Source organism: Ostrea edulis, chromosome 3 (genome assembly GCF_947568905.1).
Source record: "Ostrea edulis chromosome 3, xbOstEdul1.1, whole genome shotgun sequence".
Taxonomy (NCBI): Eukaryota; Metazoa; Mollusca; class Bivalvia; order Ostreida; family Ostreidae; genus Ostrea; species Ostrea edulis.
In genome coordinates, this window is record NC_079166.1 from 91,954,466 (window position 1) to 91,974,517 (window position 20,052).

Genomic DNA, 20,052 nt, shown 5'->3' on the forward strand with positions numbered 1-20,052 from the left:
GAAAGGCATACTAACGTGAGAGAAAAGCGTAATAACGCAAATCAAAGGCATACTCAAAATGGGGGAGTAATGATGCAAAACAAAGCCGTAATAACGCGATAAAGGCAATATAACGCGAATCAAAAGTATATAAACAGTGTACGTAGACTGTTCTGTGATTATAGTCCATGTTGAAACTTTCTGTGTTGTTACCTCATTCTGCTTGACATGCACTTATTATCAATAGTGCATGTAGTTGAGGATAACATGGGAATTTTCGCCCCGAGAAAACCATTGTCAAACTAGACACTCCCGAGGTCACATGCATTTCTATAAATAGTTATCAGAACGTCTGTATACTAAGAACATTAACACATGGTACTTGAAAAAACACCAAACAATGTATAACTTACAATTGTAGGTCATAAGCTAGAATACTCTAATCATTTTCTATTACTTCTACGAAGGTTTCTCACTGTCTAGATTTTTGTTAAAACACCCCTATTGTGTATTATGTGTAACATTTTATTTTTTTTATTAGAAAGCCTATACTATCCCCATGTATCAATATAAGGGGCACTCTCGATCACTTAACTTTTAAGTAGACCACTAAGTAGTTCGCACGTCTCAGAAATCTGTAACATTACGCCTCTCTGTCGCGTCATTACCAGTCTTACGGCTATGTTTAGCGTTATTACGCCTTTCTTTAGCGTTATTACGCCTTTCTTTAGCGTTATTACGCCCTTGTTTAGCGTTATTACACATTTCTTTAGTGTTATTACGCCTTTCTTTAGCGTTATTACACATTTCTTTAGCGTTATTACACATTTCTTTAGCGTTATCACGCCTTTCTTTTGCGTTATTACGCATTCCTTTTTAAATCTGCATTTTTGTATCTTTCTTTTGCTTTATTACGCCCTTCAATAATACTGTTCTTTTGCATGAGATGATCCTAGTAGGCCTTCGTAGATAGGGACTAGGAAGCTAGAGGTAATTGATGTGTTACATTTAATGGATAGATTTTCCTTTTTCACTTCCTTCTTTACGAATGCCTGTATAACACGTTTACCTTACAACTGTACAGGTGATCAGAAAAATATCATGAATTTAACAGGTGCGACAAATAATGTGTCCGATATGGAACCGGAAGTACTACTCCAACAGCTTAATGACAAGGCCGCTATTAGGTTCCTCCCCGTCATTATCTACCTGGTTCTGCTGATGATTATCGGGACATTCGGAAATATTATGGTCAGCATTGTGTATCTAAAGAAGAGAACAAAATCTTCGTCGGATTATTTCATCCTGAACCTAGCATTCCTGGACCTTCTCACGTGTCTTATTGGAGTTCCCGTGGAAATCGCGGATCTACGATATCCATACATGTTCTATGCGCCAGCGGCATGTAAGCTTTTGAGGACAATCGAATCCTTATCAAGCATGGGCTCTACTCTAACGTTGATGGCGATTTCAGTGGATAGATACAAACGTATATGTAAGCTCGGTGAAAGGTTTTCAAATCAGAGGGCGAAGCGCCTGTGTGTAGGCGCTGTTTTGATAGGCGTCTTGACGTGCTGGCCTGCTGCCGTAGTGTTTGGAAAGAAGTCTGTTGATGTCGGAATTCCAGGGGCAAACGCTGTTGACTGTTCCACGGCTGACGAGATGAGAAAAACAATCTATCCATTGTTGTACTATGGGACTGTTATGTTGTATTTCATCGTCTGTGTGATATTCGTGACGTTTGTCTATGTTCGTATATCTATTTTTATTCAAAGAGGGAAATCGATGCAGAAGAGAGACAAAGGACAAACATCTATGTCACCTTTGCCGTCTGTAGGCCTTCAACAAAATAGCGAGGAGCAAACTAGCGGGTCTTCTGAACAAGGTGAAATAAGAATCATTAAAAACAACAAGAATGGCGGGAAAATGGTGAATACTATTAAAGTGACCAGGACGACCACGATATTTGTCGTCGTCACTGTAGTATTCATTCTGAGTTATCTCCCTTTCCTTGTAGTCATGGTTACGAGAAACATCAAGAAAGACTTCGAGGAAATTCTGTCACCCACCGCGGAAGTGTTTTACAAATTCTGTTTGAAGTCTTACTTCATTAACAATGCCATTAATCCTATAATCTACAGTTTTCTGAACAAAAATTTCAGATTGGAAGTGATTAAAGTGTTCAGATGTCGTAAATAACCTTTGACATTCATCAAACTCAACTGTCAAATTCTATGCATAGTCATACTTAATGATATCATAGTGTGTTACATATTTGTACTTTAATTAATGCAGTAAGACAAAGCTTGGCGTGGTGCAATAGGAACTGGCAGAACAGGAATGTTGCTTGATTCATAATCTAAAAGTAGTGCAGTGGCGTAGCTTCCATTGAGGCAACCGAGGCAGCTGCCTCGGTAAAAACAAAAAAAAAAAAAAAAAAAACAACAACAAAAAACACACCTTTTACGTTGTTAAAATGTCGATAGCTTCTGGGGGGCTGCGCCCCCAAGACCCCCTGCCTCGGTAATATTCGAACCCAAGCTACGCCTATGTATTGACAATGAAACTACAGTGTGGTGCAACGATGTTTCATAGTATAGTAATATGTGCGTATGTGTGTGTGTGTGAGAGAGAGAGAGAGAGAGAGAGAGAGAGAGAGAGAGAGAGAAGTGGATAAAGAATAGAGAAAAAAGGAGATGGAGAGAAAAAACCCAGAGAGAAAATATTAAGGGTATCTACTTATGATTCATGTAGTCAACTCAGTCATTTGAGATTTTATCGCTGAACTATGTAGTTGTATCTTTACTATTATTGTTGATATAAAGACAAATTTGGCATGAAATAAAATGATTCAGAGATTACTAATTGTACTGAAAAGGGAAAAACACACACATGCGACCAGGAAGTATTTTTCTTTATAAATGACGTCTGCAGTTTTCAGTATTTTCATTTCATTTTCCAACGTTACCCAAGGTCATGTCCTGTTTTGACTTTTTAAAACTAATGAAAAAAATAAATCAAAATAAACAACTGGACAACTGGACTACTATCCTGGGACATTTTTAGAAAAAAAAATTGAAATACTCCGCATCGTTGTTTCAATAATGTACGACCCTATAGCTTTACTGTTGGGAAGAATGGGTAACTGCTCTGGATTGCAATATCACATAACTTAGCATTACATAATATACACATTCAACGAACCTTTCCTATTATATTTCTTTTGAAATTGAGATTGTTTTCATTCTCAACAATGAAAACATGTTTGTTGCAAACTAGTTTAGAACCACCTGTCCGTGTAAGAATATCTGCATACCATGAGCTACCTTTTTTATCTACATTACAAAATGAGAATAATAAACTTGTTTAGCAGCGTGGATACGTAGATAAATTCCCATTAATTTATATTAAAACACAAAATAAATAATGCTTTAAAGTACTATCTAATGACTTGTTTTGTGTACTTTTGATTTATTTTTGATGGACTATTTATTTCCCTTACTATGGGTGACAATCTACATTCCAAATATGGAAACAAACGTGGACCGTCGTCAAGGTCAAAAATTGTATTGGCGGTCTCAAATGGGTGAACGATGTAACAAGAAGGGGGAAAATGTAACGGAGCAAACCGGAATTCGAACCCGAGCCACCCGAATCTCTATTCAGGTGCTCTACCAACTGAGCTATCTGGCCACCGGTGATCGAACCCGACTGACCGCTTCATATGTATAAATATGTATAAATGTACATAATAATATAATGAAATACCTTTCTTTGTTGTTTTATCGAGTTATGAATCTAACAATCATTGAAGTAAAGATTTGCATAATCCGCTAACGCAAGTTTCACCCGATAAAGCTTTCTACCTCTATCACCCGGTAAAGCAACAGAGAATGACAATTTCTTGTTAAGACTTGTGCGGTGAACTGTCCTCGTCTGGTTAATGAGATCAATCAAATAACACCTATAAAGGTGAAGATAACGAACAGTGATCAATCTCATAAATCCTATAAAGGTGAAGATAACAAACAGTGATCAATCAAATAACTCCTATAAAGGTGAAGATTAATGTGTGCCATAAGAAAACCATTTTTACATTCAAGGTATTGCACAAATCCAAATGTGGATAAATTTTCTGAAATAATGTCAATTACAAGTGTTAAAAAATTGAGAGACCTATATTTGTTTATAACAGAAATGTGTGATTTCGTCTGCCCTCCATAACTCATACATATAATCTATTTTGGTTTTTTTTCTCGCTTCCTTCTTTTTTGTCCTTCCCTTATGTGAACATGATTATGTTTGTGTCTCTCTTCCCTGTATCCCTTTCCCTTTGTAATGTATCACATGTACTTGACCTTATGTTCATGTACCAGGTATTGTTGGTTTGAGTGAATAAAGAAACTTGACCTTGAATGTTAATTCTTCGTTTAAGTACCTGGGATTTATCAATTTATACAGAGAGTGATCAGTTTAATTGTTACCAATCTTTAATACAGTATGTACTGGCTCTGAAAGTCCATTAGGATATTATAGATTTTTTGTAGTGTATGTCATCAAGTTAGGAGCCAGAATTCAGTCATACTTTGCTTCTAAGATAAACCTCTCCCGCTCACCACAGATAGAGAAAGGTGTGGACAGATTTACAGTGTTCTTCCTAATAAGATTACCCAATCCTGTATTTATATGTGAAACTGTTAGCTCTTCACGGTATGACATTAGGATCAATGTAGATTTTCACTAGGTTTCTGAGGAGAAGTGTATAGTGTATATGTGGTTGGTTTTTTTTTTAAATGTATGCCATTCTTTTCGACAGGCACAAACGTATTTGTAAACTGAGAGAGTTTTAGCCACAGAGCAGTGAACAGACTTTGCATCACTGCACTTATTATCTTGGAAGGGTTTTCTTGGCCAGCAATTATAACTAATGGGGGGAGGGGGCGATCGTTCATGACTTGTGATGTACACACACAAAATTCCGGCGGGGGGGGGGGGGTATGCCATAATGTGAAACATTCTATACGATTTCGCATTTGAAATTGTGTTCAATATTAAACACAACAACATGGTAATGAAATAATAAGTTTTTATTATTATTATTTTGCATTGATATTTGGTGAAATAACACACGGTTGGTACAGTCTGTACCAAAACACTGTATCCCTTAAGTTTTGTAACCCATCAGACTTCGGCATGTCACTCAATCGCACTGTGTCGCATGTTAATGTATACCATCGGACTTTGGCTATATAATGTGTACCGTATACACTAAAAACAAATAATGAAGCACTCTTTGTAACTGAAAAACAAATAAATCATTTGTAACTAACATGATAATACACACTTCAAATGTACTGCGGAAGAGGCCGATTTGTTTAAACATATTTTATTGAGAAACTCAACATGATTGGACAACAGGCAGAGCCTATGTAGGCCCTCTCCCAAATACAAAGGTCAAGTACAAAGGTATGATATAAAGGTATAAAAAGGATTTTTTGAATATTTAACAATATTTCGATGAGATTTATATGAAAATAGTTAATAAGAGTTTTATTGAATTTTGCCGATCACTTCCATCTGTCACGATTCACGACCGATCATTTCCATCTGTCACGATTCAAGGCCAATCACTTCCATCTGTCACGGTTCACGGCCGACCACTTCCATCTGTCACGATTCACGGCCGACCACTTCCATCTGTCACGACTCACGGCCAATCACATCCATCTGTCACGACTCACGGCCGATCACATCCATCTGTCACGATTCACGGCCGATCACATCCATATGTCACGATTCACGGCCGACCACTTCCATCTGTCACGATTCACGGCCGACCTCTTCCATCTGTCAAGATTGACGGACAGTCTATTAAAACTGAATTCATCGTCAAAAGTCAATTTGAGAATTTCGTGTTTGTTATTCTTTGACTAAAATTCCATCTACCATTGTTTATATTTGTTATTCTCGTGTGAAACCACAATTACGGGTGTGTATATATATATATATATATATATATATATATATATATATATATATATAGGGCTCGAAATTAGCGAGAAATACTCGCAAAATGCGAGTACATTTGAAAAATAGCGAGCAAAATTCACGGACACTCGAAAATCTTAGCGAGTGGTGACTTACAAACTATGATCGTATCGTATCCGTTTTATACGGTGATACGCTATTCGTTTTTCTTAAACTTGAATCATACAAACACGTACATGAACCACCGATTTCAACAACCGTTTTTATCCGGATTTTTCTTTAATTTTTTAAGAAACTCGGAGTCAAACAAATGCTTTAGAGGTCGGACATCGCATATCGACATGTGCCAAGAGTCCTGTTCACCTATTGGGGTGATTAAATTGAATATTTCCAAGTATGATGTTTTTGTTATTCATTTATCTAAAAAAAAAAAAATATCGGAATCTATGTTTTACCAAGTCTTCCGGTAGTTATTTTTATCAGAATCATGAGAATGTCCTATTTAAATTTATTGTCACATTGAGGTCGGGTTGTAGTGATGACATGAGTGCATTGCTCACCACGTAGTTGATTATCAAAAAAAGTTCATAGGACTCGTGATCGTGCTGCTTATAAAACCATGAGTCCTCTATTCGCTTTAAAAAATCACTAGTGACAACCCTGATGTGGCATGAAATTGGAAGACTGGATCTAGACCTGCGGTAAACAAGTTGTGGATTAGACTGTTAGAGGTGCGATAATCAAGAGACCTAAACATTGCACCATATGACTTACGTAACTTAGTGTCTTGTCCAAAGGATGCCTGTTGACCCACTAGGCTCAGTAATGATAGGGAAAATCATTGATTTAAAAATATATATAAAAAAGAGCACTGCTTTATTATTTTTATTTTAGCTTGTAGGTTTACATTTTAGCCTGTGGATTTTTTACCCACAGGCTAAAATTAGCCTGTGGTAGAAAAAGTTAATTTCGACCCCTGTATATATATATATATATATATATATATATATATATATATATATATATATATATATATATTTACACACACACACACACACATATGAATCTAGATGTTCATGGGGCGGATAAACAAAAGTTTGCAATCTCAAATTACAATTTTTTGCGGTCCCAAATGAGATTTCAAAATTTCTTAACCTCCATCTTCCTAACAGATTTGTGAAAGACGCTTTCACTCATGATATGAAATTGTAACACATTGCCAAGATTTCGTCTAGAACTGCGTGCTTCTCTATAAAGGTCACTGTTGCTTGTAATTGTATAGAGAGTGTCTGATTGTGGTGTACAATTGAAGTATATATGCATATTCATAACTCTCAGGTCAAATCCGATCGGAAGAGAACACTTGTTGTTATTTTAAAACATCAATACAAAATGCTTCCTCGAGTTTTTTTAAAAAGAATATAATTATGTTCTTGACATTTCGATATGACATGTGTTTTTGACTTTACATTGCAAAGCGACTCCATATAGTCATATGGTATATATGCGGCCGATTTAGGAAGGTTAAGACAATCTAAGCATCAAGTTTAAAACTCCGAGTAACTGGTGTTATGGAGACCATGAATACATCTCCAGAGATGAGTGATTTTCTGGTAAACGTTTCGTCTCGGGATACTTACTCGATATTGAAGAAGTTGGATAACGAGGCCGCCCTCCGATTTCTGCCGGTGATAATATTCCTCGTTATTTTGATGGTGATGGGTACACCTGGTAATATTATTGTCAGCATCGTATATTCCAGAAGGAAACGAAAATCCACATCGGATTACTTCATCCTTAACTTAGCCTTTCTGGATCTCTTTACTTGTGTCATAGGTATTCCTATGGAAATCGCCGATCTCTGTTTATCTTACACATTCGATGCCCCCGCAGCATGCAAGATACTAAGAGCCACGGTGTCCCTGACAAGCATGACGTCCGTTCTGATCCTCGTAGTCATTTCCATGGACAGATACAAACGGATTTGTAAATTTGGAGAGAGTTTTAGCTACAGAACAGTAAAAAGACTTTGCATCACTGCATTTATCATTGGTGCAGGCTTTTCTTGGCCAGCAATGATGATTGTGGGGGAGAAAACGATCGACACTGGAATTTCCGGAGTCAAAGGTGTTGACTGCTCAACCTCGGATGAAATGCAGAAAACTGTTTACCCGCTCGTATATTACTGCGTCCTAATGTTCTGCTTCCTAGTCTGTGTCATTTTTGTTGTATTTGTTTACGTTCGAATATCCATATTTGTTATGAAAATGAAGCGCTCTAGAAAAAGAGTATTTGGACCGAACGAAATCAGTAGCACTAGTTTCAGCCGTCACCATGGGCATATATCTCTAGGGAATGCCAGTGGGGAGAATTCGAATTTGACCGGTAATTCTGCAGACGATAGATATAGAGATGCGCATGCGCAACAAAGAATCGAAAGGAAAACGTCTGCTGTAAAAGTTACCAGGACGACGACGATTTTCGTTGCCGTGACTATCGCATTCATTGTCAGCTACCTGCCATTTCTGGCGGCGATGGTATTACGTAACATTATCAGCGGATTCGAGAGAAACTTATCAGCAGACGTGAGCGTATTCTACAAGTTCTGCTTAAAATGTTTCTTCATCAATAACGCCATTAATCCTCTGATTTACAGCTTTCTTAGTGGGAAGTTTAAACAGGAAGTGAAGGATCTATTGCAGTGCACATTTTTCTGATGCTAGAACATGCACAGTTATTTTGCAGAATGAGTTTTTTCTTTGTAGTTTGTGTATGACAGACTTTCCTGGTCCGGATCGTGTAGTGGTTGTTGCCTTATTTGTATTACACTGCTGTAGCCGGAGTGTTCCCTTTGATTGTCACTTGTTGTATGTGAGAGGGGGGGGGGGGTATTGTACTCGCTATATTGGAGGTGATTGTGGGTTTCCTCCTCTCATACTAATGCCCACTTCGTGAGAACATCCTTGTCAAATATTTTAACACTCATCGCAAATTCTATGACCGTTGTAACAATCTAATTTACAAATAAAGCATACCATTATATTTATGCTGTTTGACGTGTTTTATACCAATTATCAGACAGTTCAGTGTGTGATTATTTTGATAACGTGTTACGCCGTTTGTCTGATCGGTATCCAGGGCTCACGGCAGGTGTGGCCGGTCAACACGGGGTGGTTGCTCCTCTTAGGTACCAGGGCCCATATTTACTCAGGTTCGTAGACATAAACGTAGCGTAAATCTAGACGTAGCGTACGTTTACGTGTGGGACGGTATTCACTAACAGTCGTAGACGTAGATTTACGTCAGAAATAAGCGTAACTCTACGTGTGCTATACTAGTACACGTAAGCTGATCGTAACTTTAAGAATAAACAATGCAAATGGCGACTTGTCATTTTTATCGATAATTTCTTGCGTAAAGACCTTACAAACCCTCTAGATGCATATTAGCTGGTTAGTAATACACGAATTAATTGTATTTATTCAGATTATCGTTTTCTTTGAGATCATCTGCAATTGTGTGACAATTCTCAAAATTTTGAGCCCGATCTAATTATGTTCCCCAAACAAAGTTTGGGAACATATTGTTTTTACTCTGTTTCTTCTTCTTATTATTATTAAGGTCTTCCGTCTCCTGCGGAAGACCTTACTATTATTGTTCGCGTTCTTCTTCTTCATTATTATTATTATTATTAAGGTCTTCCGTCTCCTGCGGAAGACCTTACTATTATTGTTCGCGTTCTTCTTCTTCATTATTATTATTATTATTTTCCTTGGTAGTACACGCGTTTTTCTCAGCCATTTCTCGATCGATTTTCACGAAATTTTCAGGAAAGATGTCTTTTGGTGACGAGACTTTGTTTGCAAAATTTCGTGCTTGACGTCACTTCCTGTCAGGAGTTATCTCTCTTTTAGTGACTTTTTGAAGGGCCTTGTTGTCCACACATCTCCTCCGTTAGTTTTGAAGCTAGAGTCTTGAAATCTCTACACAAGATGGAGTAAACATTTTAGAAGATTTGTGGGGGATTCGATTTTACCGGAGGTGATTTGCCTAAAAGCTCGCCTGGACCTGAAAAAATGGATGCCAAAATTTTTCGCCGATTTCGGCGATTTTTGACCTTTGATCTCCAATATCTTTTTTCTTGCAAATATTTTGTTAAGACATGTAGAACAAAAGTTGTGCACATTTACGAGATTTTTTCGAAAATATCAAGATTTTGGGGCTAGCCCCTTAAATTAGGGATCTAGAAGGGCTCAAAGTTTAGATCAAATATCTCAAAAATCCTTAATATTTTGGTATAAGTCAAAGAACAAAAAATGTTCATCTCAACAATCCAAATCTATTCATATAAAAATTTAGGTCATATGTTACGTAATAAGGGATTTTAAGGGCCAAAACCATAATTTTTTTACCCCTTGTATCTCGAAAACGACAAATATTTTGAAAAGCAATAAAGAACAAAAGTTGTTCAGAATGATGATCTGAACAATATGCATCTTTCGTTTTTACCCTATGTGGCCCCATTAGGGAGCTACAGTTTGGCCCCTAAAAATTACTTCTAGAAATAACTCGAGAACGGTAAAGAATTTCTAAATACTTGTTGAACAAAAAATGTTTGAAATGTCATGACCTTTCTTACGATATCAAGCAAAAGGGGCTGACCCTTTAAATTAGGGGCCCAGAAGGGTCCAAAGGTTTATGAGAATATCTCAGAAACTATTAATATTTTGTAATAAGTCATTGAAGCGGAAATGTTCATCTCAACGAGCTTGTTCTTATCAAATCAAAAAGTAGGTCATATGTTACGTAATAAGGGATTTTAAGGGCCAAAATCATAAATAATTGACGCCTCATATCTTGAAAAGGACAAATATTTTGAAAAGCATTATTGAACAAAAGTTGTTCAGAATGATAATCTAAACAATATGTACATTTCGTTTTTTCCCTATGTGGCCCCGTTAGGGAGCTACAGTTTGGCCCCTAAATATTTCTTGTAGAGATAACTCGAGAACGGTAAAGAATTTCTAAATACTTGTTGAGCAAAAAATGTTTCAAATGACAAGGCCTTTCTTACGATATCAAGCAAAACGGGCTGGCCCTTTAAATTAGGGGTTCAGAAGGGTCCAAATGTTTTTGAGAATATCTCAGAAACTATTAATATTTTATAATAAGTTGTAGAAGCGGAAATGTTCATCTCAACGAGCTTGATCTTATCAAATCAAAAAGTAGGTCATATGTTACGTAATTAGAGATTTTAAGGGCCAAAATCGTAAATATTTGACGCCTCATATCTTTAAAACGACATATTTTTTGAAAAGCATTATTGAACAAAAGTTGTTCAATGTGTCATAACCTATCGATCAATATCAAAAAATGGGTCTGTGGGCCTCATGGCTCGCCTGTAGAGTCGATTTTTGTCGATATCAGTCGATTTCAAAAACTTGCAACTGGTAAATATTTTGTAAGGACATATTGAACAAAAGTTGTTCAGTTTATCGAGATCTATCGATTGATATCAAGAAATAGGCCTATGGTCCTATTGGCTCGCCTGTAGAGTCGATTTTTTGTCGATATCGGTCGATCTCAATAAGTTTTTACAGGTAAATATTTTGTAAAGACATATAGAACTAAAGTTGTTGAGTCTATAGAGGGCTAACAAATGACATCAAGAAATAGGCCCGCGGGCCTTATGGCTCGCCTGGAGAGTCGAATTTCAAACGAATTTCACCGCAACTTTGCTTCAGAAGCTTATGATATGAAAAATTGATTATATCTAAAGTGTCTTAAAGTCGGGAACTAAATTGGGACTCATTTGTCTTTTTTTTTTTTTTTAACTCCGAGTGCATCAACAAATCGGACGGAAGACCTACTCGTTGCTCGCAACGAGATCATGTCTAGTTATTATTCTTTTTCTCCGGTACTTTTTTGTCCGGTAGTGTTCTCAGAAACTACAAAAGGGATCGATATGAAACTTTCCAGGATGATAGTATAGCGTTTGTAGATGTGCATGGTGATAGTCATTTTGTCTGCACGTGCATGCACGCGCGCGCACGTGCATTGCAATTTTGGTACAAAAAATGGAAAATCAGAATATTGAAGGAAGCGATATAAAACCTAAATAGGATGATAGTATATCATTTGTACATATGAAAAATAATAGTTATTTTGCCAGCACGCGCACGCATGCGTGTGCACGCGCATTACAAAATTTGTACGATAACTTTGGAATCAGTCTAACTTTTTTGTTGTTCATTGAAATGGCTTGAAATTCATACCATAGGTAGATATTGAGACCCTTAACTGATTTACATGGTCAAAATTACCAATTTGCACGCGCATGCACGTGTGCTTCATTTTGATTGGATAATACTAAAACGTTTGTAACTATCTTATTTATGAAGCGAATGAGATGATATTCACAGCATATGTAGACAATATGTGTATCTATATGTTGGTGTAACAAAAAATGCCAACGCACACGCGCATGCGCGTGCAACGTTTTTCAAATGTTCAATTTTTAAAGGACAATAACGTTTTTGTTTTTCATCAAATTCTATTGATATTAGGGGTTTAAATGTGTCTTGGTACTCCTTACAAATTGCTGTGGTTAGAATTACTGCTCAGCACGTGCATGCACGTGTGCTGAATTCTGATTGGACGATTTTAAAATCGCTATAACTTCCTTATATTTGGTGGAAAGGTTATGAAATTCATACTGTGGGTATATGATACAAATGCCTGTTGAACGACATCAACAAAAATTCGGAATCATACACGCGTGCGCGTGTATGCACGTGCAACGCTTTCTTTCAATTCTTGGTACTGAAATGACCATATTGAACGTACTACATGTAATTAAAGGCTAAAATAAAATGATTTTTTGCTATAGATTCACAAGGACATCACTTTTTAATTGGGGGAGGTTTGGGGAACATATGAAACGGTCCCCGTTACAATTAGAACTAGTTTACCTTGTGGCGGATCTCAGTCTGATTTAAAATCAAACCTTTCACTTCGCTCGATATACGGACAGTCGCTGTCCGCATATCGAGCAAAGTGCGAAATTTGATTTTAATCAGACTGGGTGGATCCAACCTTGCCTTTAGAAATAATTGGGAAGCTTTTTATTTTAGTCATGCAGGTTATTTAAATAAAAGAATATTTGCCATTTATCTTATTATATAGGGTAGGTCTAGCATCTTTCAGGGAAATACAATTTTTTAATTTTCCAAACATGGTGGAATTAATGTATATATATATGCAATCAAACATGCAATGTTTTAGATTTGAAAAGAAGAGAGTCACTGTTTGTACAAGAATACATGGTGATCGACAGCTATAGAAAAACTATTTCTACTTATAGATATGTGATCTTTACTTTGTGGTTATAAGCAAATATTGGTAGTCCAAATAACTATTTGTTACATTGTAACTTACACAACAGGGAAATGAGCCTCTAAATAAATATTTCTTTAAAAAAAAAAAGATATTCATTTCATTCCAAGAATACAATTTTGTGTAATTTGTTTCAGAGAGCAATTGTAATGCCTACTAGTGTAGTCATGTGTAGACTTTCAATCTTTCAGAGTGCCATTTCCTTTAACTATAATCCTACAGGAGTCAAACTTTCATTGATAATGCATACATATGAATCTTTCTACCATTCATGATTTGTATGTAATTGACCTTTATATGTGATCAGCTAGGTAAAAGTCTTTGCAGTGTATATTACCAAACTCCAAGGATGATGCCTTCAACATACATATTATTTTGTTGAAGCCCATCCCCCCCCCCCTCCCAATTTACAAAAATCTCACTGATAAAAGTTCATTCTGAAGGCTTTTCACATTAAACCAACATATGTTATGATATGTACTAATGCTCCTCTTTACAAATTTTAACCCACCAGACAACTTTGTTGACAAATATTTAAGATTTATTTATTATGTCATCTTTTTAATATCAAGATGTTAAAATCATTCTAGAAATGGAAGTAATACATGTACATGTGAATATCAATAACAACATGAAAATTCATCTAAAAATTTATCTATTAACAAATATAATTACATGTACATAATTGTATGCATAACAATGCATGTACATAATTTCTTAAACATGTATTGTAACAAATTCTATTTTGCTGAATATCAAACTTTTTTTTATTTTACTGTCAATTTTTAAATGTCCATATGATATAAATGAATAAATAAATATATAAGATGACATCAATGTAGCAGATGGACCATCAGCATGGATTGGTCAGTGGGTAGAGTACCAGACTACGGGTCATGGGTTAGATTCTCAATCCTGCCATATATTTTTGAATCATTCCTCTGCTCGTCCTTTTACACAATCATGGCACTGGAAGATGAACATTTCTCGGTTTCGCAAAAGATTTTTCAGGCCATTACAGCAATGTACCCATAGACCTAGAAAAATAATAGTATTACATTGATTTAAATAAACAACTGTCATTACACTGCAATCAAATTTCATAAGGCTTGAAAAATACATGCAACATAATTGTTAGTTGTCAAACTGTAAAATTGTGATAATACTGATTTTATTTACAGTATATTTATCTACCGTACACCATATCTGGGAAGATATCATTAAGTATCACCTACAATTTCTAATTTTAATGATTTATAATCCAAGAGCCCATATTAAGAAAAAGATTTCAAATGACCCCAAGGTCAACTTTAGTATTTTTTCATTAACCATTCCCCTTGTAATGAAATTGGCTTCTTTCCAAACGAGAAAAAAAATACTTTTTAACCAAGAATGGTAAGTTTCAGTTAAGGTCATTCACGTTTATAAATAAAAAATAATTTTTTGTGACATTTCAGGTACAATTCACTTGCATTCTATTTTCTTTCTACAAAATTCTCAGGTTTAATTAGTCTAGAGTTAACATATTTTGATAGTTTCTGGTTGTGGCAAGTAAAAATGTAAAATCAGCTGATATGTACTGCAGTAGGGTATATGAATGGGATTTTACTGTAGCAGAGAAGGTGAGAAAAATCTTTAGCACAATTGAGTATTGAACCTGGTACCTTTGCACTGAGCTACTCAGGCTGACATATAATACATGGTAGTACAACATTATAAATTTAAAGGGGCATATTTGCTGTGAAAGTGATGGCCACCATTTTTATCTCTCAAAATCTCCCAATGGCAAAAGAATATGCATTACTGACTAATAAAAATATTTCTTTAGTAAAATTTAAAAAAAAAACACCAACAGAAACTTAACAAGAGGCCCACAGGCCTTATCGGTCACCTGAATACTAGTGGAAAAGTATCATTACTTCCATGGACTATGAAATCTAGAAAACATTTCCTGTTCTAAATATCTAAGCTAATTATATTCTAATGTTCAGCAACAGTATAAAACAAGATGTGTTCTTAAAACTTCACATCCCTCAAAGTGCATACACTGATGAAAGGCTTTAAATAGGTGTATTCACATGAAAACATCAAAAGATATGACTAATTTGGACTCATCTTAAAGTCATAACCCTGGGTTGTGAAATTCACCATTTTTTGTACATCCTTTTCTGCATTTATATTTTATACAGTATCAGCAACTTACACATAAATGCTATATACTAAGTTTGGCCCCACCCTGGGGTCAAAACCCTTACTCTGGGGGAAATCAAATTTTTAATTTTGGTAAAAGACTACCTGCTCTATGCATCTAGTTTCAATTTAGTATCAATAGCATTAAAGAAGATGTAAAAGTGTTTTATACACATAAACACTATATAACAAGATTTACCCCGCCCTGGGGTCAAAACCCTTACCCCGGGGATCATGAAATTTACAATTTTGGTAGAGGCCTGCCTGCTCTACATCACATTTAGTTTTTCTTATATGTGTGGTTTTTTTATAAGAAGATTTTTGAAAATTGGTTCCCCTTGTCCCAATGATGCTTCATACCAAATTTGAAAAGAATTGGACTGGTAGTTATTAAGAAGTTAAAAATGTTCAATTGTTAACGCACGACGAATGAAAACTAATTGCAATAGGTTACTGAGTAAACTCAGATGACTTAATAAAAGTACATTTGATAACCGCTTTTAGTGTAAAGAAATATATAAAGAAGAATTATTGGCTTGCAAGATAATAATTATTTAATCACCAAAATTACATATATTCATTTGCTTGCTTTGAGATTAAAAGGTGTTTCAAATAACTGAATACATGTGTTATTACTGATCAGAAATATATAATATAGAGCAATTTTTATTGAGTGTTGATTTCAAATTTTGGTGACAAAATTACAGCTATTATTTTGGAAATCATGCAAGAATTTTTAATATCGAGGAGATAAAAAATAATTTCAAAGAAACATAGTGTATGTCCTTAGAGTGGTTAAATTTCTATTTGCCAAAAAGGTGAAGATATGCTTAGACAGACAGGTACAAAACATGCAAAATGGACAAACTTTGATAATAAAAACTCATAAATTTATGTTCTTAAATCTTTGCCTACGGATTTAATCATCAATGCATTACAAAAATCATTACGTCATGTACCATGTACCATAATTTGTTTTGGATTTTTTAAAACTTTGTAAGTACAGATATGATTAAATGTGCACAAACAGTGGATATACTTACATCATATATATGTACTGTACATCTTGCATCCCAATCCTGACCCTGAGACATCATGGAAAATCTTTCAGGAGAGGACATGAAGAGAAATGCATCTAAATCGAGGAATGCTGCTGTCTGTTTGGCAATTTATTTCTTGACCACCTTTATGACCCTTTGAAAAATAACAGAGGTCAGCTAACTTGGATATCTAGTGCATGTTACATGTATATCACACCTAATATCTCCAATTAATATATAGTCAATGTTATTCTACATTAAATAAATTAACACTGACTTCACACAGTTGTACAACTGTATTTGAATGCGATTTTGTTTCACAATATTTTCTGAAAGTTTTGCACATGAATGTGCACAAGCAATAATTGAAATGATGCTAAAAGAGACTGTAACTGTTCTCATCTGGTACCGAGTCCATTCACCCTATCTACCTGTTCGCCCAGAGTGTGTATTGATAAAGCAAAAATAATTTTCATATTTTATAACCATGCAATAGAGGGACACGTACAAATCACAAATTTTAGAATTAGTGCCTGTATATATAATGTATATTTTTGATTCATTTTTCACCAATAATCTTGTTTTTCTTTTTGCTTAATGATGTGAAAGGATGTGTGTACTTGTGTACAGGTAGCTATGATACTGCTTTGATGTTGTCCCAGTCATGAAATTAAAAAAAATGGGATAAATAATTTTGAATTTCAATTGTGGTATTGTCAAAAGTTTGAAGTTACCATGTACACAAATGAGCTTGTGTCTTAATGTGTTAATAGTGGGCACATATAAAATTGTAAATAACTAACACATATGTATATGTGCTCACTATTTAGAAATTAAAATTCAGGCATTATAGCAGCTACATAGGTTGAGAACAAAATGAATAAGGGACTGTGATTTTGCGATGTGTGTCATGTACTGAATCCCCTTGAAGTCAATTTAACATTATTTAGAGGCCTAGTGACGAGTAGTCAGTGGTAAAACATTTAAGGTTATTACTACACAAACAACTTAACTTACTTGTCAGTCCATGCCGACTTCTTTTTGAACACCTACAGCATCGCAGATCCATGCACAAGTCAAATGCGTTAAATTTGATGAACCTTCCATTTGGATTTGTAAACAACACTGAATAACGGTACAATTGATCGACATGCCGTTGGCAGGCATACGTATACGTTGAAATTCGTTGCTTTCTCACAAAGTTCTGTGTTCTTTTTCGTCATAATGCGGCGGTAGCGCAGGAAATTCAAAGTAAATGAGCAAATTCACACTTTTTACGCTTCAAAGTGAAAATAGCCACTGCGCACGCGTAAGTGCAATCGTACATCGTAAGTTACGTTTGCGGCTACGAACGGTTTTGTGAATACCATTTTATGAGTACGTAACTCTAATCTTAAGTCAGACGTAAATCCTACGTTTACGTTTACGTCTACGAACTTTAGTAAATATGGGTCCTGATCCCCTACACTGGTATGTTCAGGTGTACATGTTCTATAGTCATTACTACAAGTCATAAATCTATAGCAATTGTCACAATACATAAATTTATAGTCATTACTACAAGGCATAAATCTACATTCATTACTACAAGTCATAAATCTATAGCAATTGTCACAATACATAAATCTATAGTCATTACTACAAGGCATAAATCTACATTCATTACTACAAGTCATAAATCTATAGCCATTGTTACAATACATATATCTATAGTCATTACTACAAGACATAAATCTATAATCATTACTACAAGACATAAATATATAGTCATTACTACAAGACATAACTCTATAGTCATTACTATAATACATAAATCTATAGTCATTATTACAAGACATAAATATATAGTCATTATTACAATACATAAATCTATAGTCATTATTACAATACATAAATCTATAGTCATTACTACAAGACATAAATCTATAGTCATTACTACAAGTCATAAATCTATAGTCATTACTACAATACATAAATATATAGTCATTACTACAAGTCATAAATCTATAGTCATTACTACAATACATAAATATATAGTCATTACTACAAGCTGTAAGTCTATACTCATTATTACAAGACATAAATCTATAGTCATTATTACAATACATAAATCTATAGTCATTACTACAAGACATAAATCTATGGTCATTATTACAAGACATAAATTTATAGTCATTATTACAAGACATAAATCTATAGTCATTATTACAAGACATAAATCTATAATCATTACTACAAGACATAAATATATAGTCATTACTACAAGACATAACTCTATAGTCATTACTATAATACATAAATCTATAGTCATTATTACAAGACATAAATATATAGTCATTATTACAATACATAAATCTATAGTCATTATTACAATACATAAATCTATAGTCATTACTACAAGACATAAATCTATAGTCATTACTACAAGTCATAAATCTATAGTCATTACTACAATACATAAATATATAGTCATTACTACAAGTCATAAATCTATAGTCATTACTACAATACATAAATCTATAGTCATTATTACAATACATAAATCTATAGTCATTACTACAAGACATAAATCTATAGTCATTACTACAAGTCATAAATCTATAGTCATTACTACAATACATAAATATATAGTCATTACTACAAGTCATAAATCTATAGTCATTACTACAATACATAAATATATAGTCATTACTACAAGCTGTAAGTCTATACTCATTATTACAAGACATAAATCTATAGTCATTATTACAATACATAAATCTATAGTCATTACTACAAGACATAAATCTATGGTCATTATTACAAGACATAAATTTATAGTCATTATTACAATACATAAATCTATAGTCATTATTACAAGACATAAATCTATAATCATTACTACAATACATAAATCTATAGTCATTGTTACAATACATAAATCTATAGTCATTATTACAATACATAAATCTATAGTCATTACTACAATACATAAATCTATAGTCATTATTACAAGACATAAATCTATAGTCATTATTACAAGACATAAATCTATAGTCATTATTACAATACATAAATCTATAGTCATTATTACAAGACATAAATCTATAGTCATTATTACAAGACATAAATCTATAGTCATTATTACAAGACATAAATCTATAGTCATTACTACAAGGTATCTCTCTCTCTCTCTCTCTCTCTCTCTCTCTCTCTCTCTCTCTCTCTCTCTCTCTCTCGCTACAGACACGGTTCTATGAAGATTGCTGCAAGATATGATTTTATACACAATGGTACACGATATTCACATATCATTTGATAATTTTCATATGAAGCAAAATTTAGTCAAAAACTTTAATGTGAGAAGAAAGAATCTATTGCTGTAGCTTTTTTTTTATTGAAAATAAATATTAGCGGCAAACTAACAATTCAACTTTATGATAAACGGGATGAACCAAAGTGTTTTGTCCTATGTTCGAAT

At 34.4% G+C, this 20,052-nt stretch overlaps 2 protein-coding genes and 1 long non-coding RNA gene across 3 annotated transcripts; 2 read left to right on the forward strand and 1 right to left on the reverse strand.

Moving 5' to 3' along the window:
• Positions 1 to 904: 904 nt before the first annotated feature.
• On the forward strand, positions 905 to 2,915 carry LOC125672734 (orexin receptor type 2-like). The gene has a single exon (XM_048908953.2). It carries the CDS (start codon positions 991 to 993, stop codon positions 2,176 to 2,178), a length of 1,188 nt encoding a protein of 395 aa, XP_048764910.2. The 5' UTR covers positions 905 to 990; the 3' UTR covers positions 2,179 to 2,915.
• Positions 2,916 to 7,367: 4,452 nt separating this feature from the next.
• On the forward strand, positions 7,368 to 9,009 carry LOC125675123 (orexin receptor type 2-like). Its single transcript, XM_048912623.2, has one exon. The coding sequence runs from the start codon at positions 7,539 to 7,541 to the stop codon at positions 8,682 to 8,684; it is 1,146 nt and encodes a 381-aa protein (XP_048768580.1). The 5' UTR covers positions 7,368 to 7,538; the 3' UTR covers positions 8,685 to 9,009.
• Positions 9,010 to 14,084: 5,075 nt separating this feature from the next.
• LOC125677548 (uncharacterized) lies at positions 14,085 to 18,013 on the reverse strand. Its single transcript, XR_007371178.2, has 3 exons — positions 17,610 to 18,013; positions 16,596 to 16,746; positions 14,085 to 14,399 (listed from the first exon to the last, which is right to left on the reverse strand). It is a non-coding gene; the product is annotated as an uncharacterized LOC125677548 (long non-coding RNA).
• Positions 18,014 to 20,052: the final 2,039 nt, after the last annotated feature.